The 7,586-nt window shown below is 34.1% G+C and overlaps 1 protein-coding gene across 1 annotated transcript; it reads left to right on the top strand.

Moving 5' to 3' along the window:
- Positions 1 to 141: 141 nt before the first annotated feature.
- Positions 142 to 900, top strand: LOC128210674 (carbonyl reductase [NADPH] 2-like). Its single transcript, XM_052915024.1, has one exon. It carries the CDS (start codon positions 142 to 144, stop codon positions 898 to 900), a length of 759 nt encoding a protein of 252 aa, XP_052770984.1.
- Positions 901 to 7,586: the final 6,686 nt, after the last annotated feature.

Below are 7,586 nucleotides of genomic sequence, written 5' to 3'. Positions count from 1 at the left end.
TGGAATTAGGTCAACGTTAGATAATGTGCATGCATATCTATAAGAATAGACGGACAAGTTAAAGCGTGTAAGCAAGCTATCACGACGGCAGAATTAACTAATTTGATCATCAATTGTGGCAAGAACATTTGACTCATAATTATGTCACTGAACTTGAAAGGCAAGAAGTTTTTAGTGACGGGAGCAGGACGAGGTATCGGGCGAGAGCTTGTTAAAGCTTTAAACAAAGAGGAATGCATTGTGTACGCGCTTAACAGGTCTAAGGAGCCCTTGGATACTCTTGTGCAAGAATTACCTGCCGTAGTACCCTTAAACGTGGATCTTGAAGACTGGGAGGCAACCAGGGCTTTGCTGGAGAGTATTGAGGTACTGGATGGAGTCGTGAACAACGCGGGGCTAGCAGACCTACCATCAACGTCTGTGCTGGAATGCAGTAAGAAGTTTATGAATAAGGTTGTGGACTGTCAAGTGTTCGGGGCGATAAACACTATGCAGGTCGTTGCAAAAAAGATGATAGAGGCAGGTCGGCCAGGGTCGTTCGTGAACGTATCTAGCGTCCTTTCCCATGTGGCTTACCCTGGACAGCTGCCATACTGCTTTACAAAGGCTGCGCTCGATATGATTACGAAACAGTTTGCATTGGAGCTCGGACCGCACAACATTCGAGTAAACTCTATCAACCCAACGTTGGTCCTTACAGACGATGTCAAGAGGCATATAGAAGAAGGGTCTCCTTTGGACATAGTGTTCACGTCGCGGACTCCGGGCGGTCGTGTACCGGAGGTATCGGAAGTGGTTGTTCCAATCATGTACCTGTTGAGCGACATGTCATCCATGGTTTCGGGAACCACTCAGGTCGTGGACGGTGGGATGCTCTCCAGCTTCATTACCCAACTCTGATGACACTGATTATAACTAGTCACTTAATAAATACTTACATTTTCATTGGTTCCGCTTGAAACGACTTTAATAAAATGTTGATAACGTATTTTTAGTAAAGGAAGTATATCGACAAATAAATCATGTTCAATGCTCGCTAGTGTATTTTGCGTTTATACACAACATACGAAACAAATACGACTAATGCTATATGTAAACATAAAAATTAACTGTTGTATAGGGGTTGAGGAATAATAAACGATAATTGGAAATAATGTTTCAAGCCATTTCAATATTTGTTTGTTGATGTTATCGTCTCTAAAATTGATGAAAACGTTAAAACTAAGGTGGAGAGTATAATTCTGCAAATGGAAATGTTTCACTGAATAAACCTAAAAGCACAATACGATGCTGAGTTTTTGTTGATTTTGAATTAGTTCTCATAATAATTTGACACATTGGGTTACATACAAATAGATTGATACTGTTATATTGCACTCCTTTTCATTTCATCTTCATATATTTACACCTCAACTTCCATTCCTTAAATGAACTGCCTTTCGGCAATTGCGTTCATCAATCGATGAACGCAACATCTTCGGATATGTTCGGATCGTAATTCATTGCATAACAATATACATGAAAGCTATTGATCTTGTTATTGGTTGTATTGTGTCTGCAGGTCCCGTAAAATATAGATCAACATTTTTAAAAGTGTAAGTTTATTATATTTTAAATATAATGGTACCAGAAGTGTTTCAATTTTACGTTTTAAAGTGATTTCAAGTGGTTGATCTTTTCCCGCGTTATTGTGACGTCATTTGAAAAAAAATGTTTCCGGTTATAGTCGGGTCGTTCTATTTACAGAATGGGTAAGACCGGATTACTTAAAGGTTTTCTTAAATGAAATGAAGAATTTTTTAACAATTCTTGAATGAAATAATGAACTATTGGTGTAAATATAAGGAATGAATTGCGGGGTTGATGTCATTATCGGGGATATGAACGCAATTGGGTTGGTCAAAGTACGCGTGGAGTCCTTCGGACTCCACACACATTGACCAACCCAATTGCGTTCATACCCCAATAATGACATCAACCCCGCAAATCATTCCTTAAATTAATGGTGGATTCAATGAAATAGCAATTTATTATTGGCAAAATCAGACAATTCATTTTAAGTTAAACTCGATCATTGTTTTATACTTACTATTTCACAAATTACTTTAAAATAAGTAAACCTATAAACTACCTTGATACAAAAAAGGTACAGGTACGCTTGAAATAGATAAAAGTCAGTGTTGTATTATCATTTGCTAAAGGATAACTTAAATTTTGAATGCACATTGAATGATTGAAGGTTTATATAAAACATCCAAAAAAGAGAGAAGAAAATAAACCTTTTACACAAACGTTTATAGGCTACTACTCGCTCATAATGGCTTAGATGTAGGAGATCACTGCGAAAAACGTGGTGCAATTTAAAATTCAGTTTTTGCTAAACAAGGATAACAGAACGTCACAATTAAAACAAAACTGGATTAAATACTCATAAGAATATCTGGGATAATAAATGTTTTGGATGGGTAGCAAAACAGGTCTACACTAGGCATTTTAGCTAGTTCATGGCTACTCATCCTAACAATTGACTCAGATGTTATCAATTGAACAAACAAGCCCAAGCAGCAGGAGGTAAAACAAAACAAATAAACTTATAAATTAAATCTTAGCACTTCAACCCTGATAATGTGAGGTATCACATGTGGTCCATAATTTTCCAATTCTATTACAATCACATATTGATAGATATTGCAACTCTAAAACACTTTTCAATACTTGAACACTCTATAAATTTTAGAGCAGTTTGGTATAGATTGTGTATGTTATTTCATAAACATATACATGTATATTTTACCACATTTGTACCCTACACTTATAAATATAAGTACTATTCTTTTGCAACAGCCATTTGATCATACACTAACTGCCGAAAAATATTCCGACATTCCCTTTAAATTCTTGAAGGAAAAAATCTGATTATATTATAGTCACACATTTAAAGAGAGAGTATAACTTACGAATAAATTGTTTATATGCTTGCACGTGTATTCGCCTTTAACCAAAACTTCTCGTTGAATTATTAAAAGGATACTTTCGGTATTTTCTTATTAATAACTGATTGGTTTCAACGTTTAGATTTTTTTTATAAAACTTGACTGGTTTACGTTTGGATTTTCAGACATGAATAATACGGTCGAATGTACGCATGCCTTTCTATTCGCGTATTGATATCTTAGTGATTCGGCTGTCACGAAAAAAATGACTGAATGCGATAAGATACATGGTAAATCTTCAAATTCAAACACACGTTACATGGTATATAAAGACGTTTGACTTACCCTGTTAAACCTGTCACTAAACAAAAGGTGTTCAGTTTAAGATTGCGATAAATTTATTCGCGATCACCTCCTTTTATCAGTTCAAACTTGTCAAACGTATCTTGTTTGCGTTATTTGTTAACACTTCTTATGAATGAACAAAATGTCGGTTGACAAATGTAGTGTTTATCCAAGGGACGCAATCGATGCCTTGCTTAATTATATGTTTGCTTACTGATTTTCACGATGCTATAATATTATGCCATGCTAGTTCCGGTTTTAAGAAATAAACATGATCAACTCACGAGCTGAGCAATTGTCTTATTTGCTTAATAATCAGAACATTAAAACAAATATAACCACATGCGTTTTCTTGGTCTCATATCTTTGAAAATACGTTAGTTATCACTTCAATCTCGCAAGACATTCAAGTTCAATGTGCCAACTTTATGTTTATTGTTAGTTTTAGGATAACCAAATATCTGGGGATTTGGAAATATGCAAATGGAATTATAAATATTTTGCTATAATTATATCATTTCTCAACATCTCCACAGTATTATTTTATTATTTATATTCCTATTTAATGAAATTGCCCATGTCTGCTATGTAGGTAACCTTAACATACAATCTTTCTGGCCAAAATGTTTATTTTGTAATTTTCAATATTTTGCTAATTACCTCTGGGAGCTTCGTGGCAAACCCTTAACAAACAATTGAATCGATGTGAATGGATCGGTTCCCTAGAGCTGATTGCCTTTACATTCATAATTATGTGCCAAAATTCCTCGTGCTTACAAATCGCCACTTGGCGATTATTTCATTTTAAACAAGGGAAAATAATTCCCTTCTAATTCGTATAACCCAAACTTAGGAAATTATATGGTTTTGCTTATGGCAAAAAATCAAACTCGTAAATAGCCTGTTTCGGTTGACAGAACTAGTGGAGTTTACATTGATTTGTATTCAGTTTAAACGCTATTGATAGTTTGTTTCCGCCCTCCGTTGTGATCGGAACAGCGTGCCCTTTAACATAAATTGCACAAAATTATTGACACAAGTCCATAATGTTAACGTTACAATTGATGAATTATGTTTCACATTGCAATTGTATTCATCAATCAGTTTAATCTCATACGCATGGAAACGTTTTAGTTATGTTAAAAGACAAGCGGGCGGCATGTTATTCAAAAATGATCAATTCATTTTCTAATAATCTATTTAGGGAATGTTTGCTTTGGTTTTTAAAAGAAACCGTTCATAAAATTCACAGCAAAACAGCTTCATTTTCCCTTGTCATGAACGCTTTTTTATATATTTCATTTCAGGTTCTGCTGATTCGCCTTTTACCGGGATTACTGAACTGAATGTTTTTGTCAAAAGACGAGCGGGCGGCATGTTATTAAAAAATGATCAATACATTTTATAATAAAGCTATAATTTGCTTGGGGTTTTGAAAACAAACATTAAAACGTTTTACAGCAAAAACTACTAATAATCATGTGTTTCTGTATATAAACTAGAACTAAAAAAACTCTTATCTGTTCATTTAAGAGTAAGACTTTGATCTATTTTCACTGAACAGATCTAAAAACACCCCACAAAAATTAATGCTTTAGCCAATCTACTTCTACGTCAATATTATCGGCTTTTTCCTAGGGGAAAGACATTCCCGCGATGTATTGTGCATAAATTTACAGTAAACGAGGTTTCGCAAAACTTGCAACTTTGTTAAAGACGTTCCGCACCAATGCATAGATGTTGAAAAGAATGTTTCAATACCAAATCTTTAATGCTGAATTAATTTTACAAACCGCGTTACAATGTAGAATTTAGCCGATTTCTTATCACTGTCAAAAGGTCAATATGTATAACGAACTTGCCTTTTAAAATTTCACATTTATTACAGTATTGTCGCAAGAAAAGCAAGAAACACGGAATGTATTTTGCGGCGAACAAGTATTCGGACGCAAACTGAAATAGTTTGCTCATCGAGATTTCGATATATCTGAATAATACTGTCTTGTAATTATAAACATGTTTGACTAATATCTTTTAATACAAGTTTACTTGTATTGAGTTAAAATAACAGGTACTAATTTAAAAGTCAAATCAAATCTTTTTTTAGCCTAATGACTCTGATTTTACTCAGCCTCCATCCCCGACCAGTGACTTTGAAACGTAGTAGCCACAGTTTCCTCAACTTAATCTGGGATGTATTGACACAGATGATGTTTCAATAGGGACTAAATCTGCCGCAACAGCGCCCTAGTGAAAAGTTTATATTGGCTCAGAATTTACTTTGACCAACCCTGCCTCCTGATACACAGGCTTCAGAAGGAACCTTACTGAGTAAAAAAACAAACACCCAATCCAGTTCAGGGCTTACTGTTTCATATATAAAAATGGTTTTTCATAACCAAAAAACTCAACCAACATGTTCAAACGTTTTTATTGACATAATAAGCAAAACCTTTCTAGTAAACCATTATAATAAATCAATTAACAAAGTAACTGCATGTTCATACATGCAAGCAATCGTTCATTTCATGTCCAAATGTCCAGTTTGTGAATTGCAGGCTTCATATATGGGGGTCACCATTCCTTAAGACATTGAAGCCACCCATGTCGATCAAAGACGAGCCGGTAAGCGACCATCCACGCCCAATATAGTCAATACAAGTCCTCCCTCCAGCAAGGTATACAGAAAATCATGTTTTAGTAATAATAAACTAGTTTAATATCACGTATTTTTTTCTGGTTTTTATATAAACTATCTTCATATTTTCATATGTTATCACTTTGTTTTGGACATGTCACTACTGCGTACTTATAAGCATTTCTTGATATTTGCTTTAGATTAACATAACTTATTAAAAAAATAGCGAAGTGTGCAATTATCATACATTGCATATTATTTTCACATTACAATAATATATTTGTAGTTATTAAGTATCCCTATTAATCATTATCTGAAAAAAAATACAGGAGATAATACGAAGGATTGGTGTGTCTACTCAAAAATCGATTACTGGCGGTATATAAGGGATTAAGGTTTTTAGCGAATACAAGTCGGGTAAAATGTCTGCTGAAGATTTAGGAAATACATTTTGGTTCTTTGCGAGTTATCATTTTCATTAAATATGATTGTTCATTGCTAAGAATAAATGTGTTAAAGCTCCAAAAGAAATTGACAACGGCACATGTACAAATAAAAAGCAGCAACTACTTGACACACTGTTCACTGAAGGTACACTATTCACCAAAATCTATTTGCAAACCGAGTCGGACACAGACACTGAAAACTTCATGTTAGGCTGACATTATATCCCTTGAAGAACAAGTTGCATTATTGAAAAGTAAACATGTATTGACAGAAGACGGAAATAAAACTTTAAATAAAAATGCTTGAAGAACATATTGAAAAGGCAGGAATGTGGAATCATGGCTAGAGACGATAATTCCAGAGTTGGATGTTTCTTTCATTTTGGGACCTATATGAATAAAAACGCTGAAGATGAGTTGGTGTTCGATTTGGCTTATGACATTTGTGAATTCTTCGATAAAGTGAAAGAACCATCTAATAGTCTTTAGCAGTTTGTGAACTATGATATCCGGATAACTCTACATATATCAGTCCTAAAAACATTAGATTTCTGTTCACTGGCATTGATATAAGGAAGGATAATAAAGACTGTCTTATATGTTTGGCTACTGAGCTTGTTTCTGTAGTTTTTGACATACGTATTAAACAGATAGAAACTTCAATAAGAGTGGGTCTTCGAAATAAATAGAGAAGCAAATGAAATTAACTAAAACAAAAATTATCTACAGCTAATGAATTAAATGTCATATGGACTCGGGCAATATCCTGAAACTGTTGAAAAACAGTAAAATAGCAATAAAGTTTTTTGAGAAGATTGCACTTAAATGCACGCTGCAGTTCCGGAAAATGCTTAAAGGACAAGAAGAAGATGAAGTTTGCTCGAATACAGTTAAAAGAGGGTGCAGTATCTATTAGTGATGTTGATGTTTACAATTATTTGTTTTTAAATTATACAGATACTAAGTTGTGATTTAGTATAGGTTATGATAGCATGTTTTAGTTATCCTAAATTACTTCCTTAACGATATATGGTTAAAGAAATCAAGTATTTAATACAGATCTTATATCAGTTCCGATGTTGTTTCAGACCGTGTAAAAGAGCAGGAGACAAAGAAAGAAAAGCAATACACTACAAGGACCCTGTGAAGTTTAGCTTGGCTAACATTGGCATCCATTGATCTAATGTTCTGCCTTTATTGCATCATTTCATTGATGTTAAAATA

The sequence above is a fragment of the Mya arenaria genome, chromosome 12, assembly GCF_026914265.1.
Source record: "Mya arenaria isolate MELC-2E11 chromosome 12, ASM2691426v1".
Lineage (NCBI taxonomy): Eukaryota > Metazoa > Mollusca > Bivalvia > Myida > Myidae > Mya > Mya arenaria.
Note: the sequence above shows the minus strand (reverse complement) of the source record. Positions and strands in the feature narration are given on the sequence as shown.

Coding starts and splice junctions, on each gene's coding strand:
- LOC128210674 (XM_052915024.1), top strand. CDS start 142: ATGTCACTGAACTTGAAAGGCAAGAAGTTTTTAGTGACGGGAGCAGGA.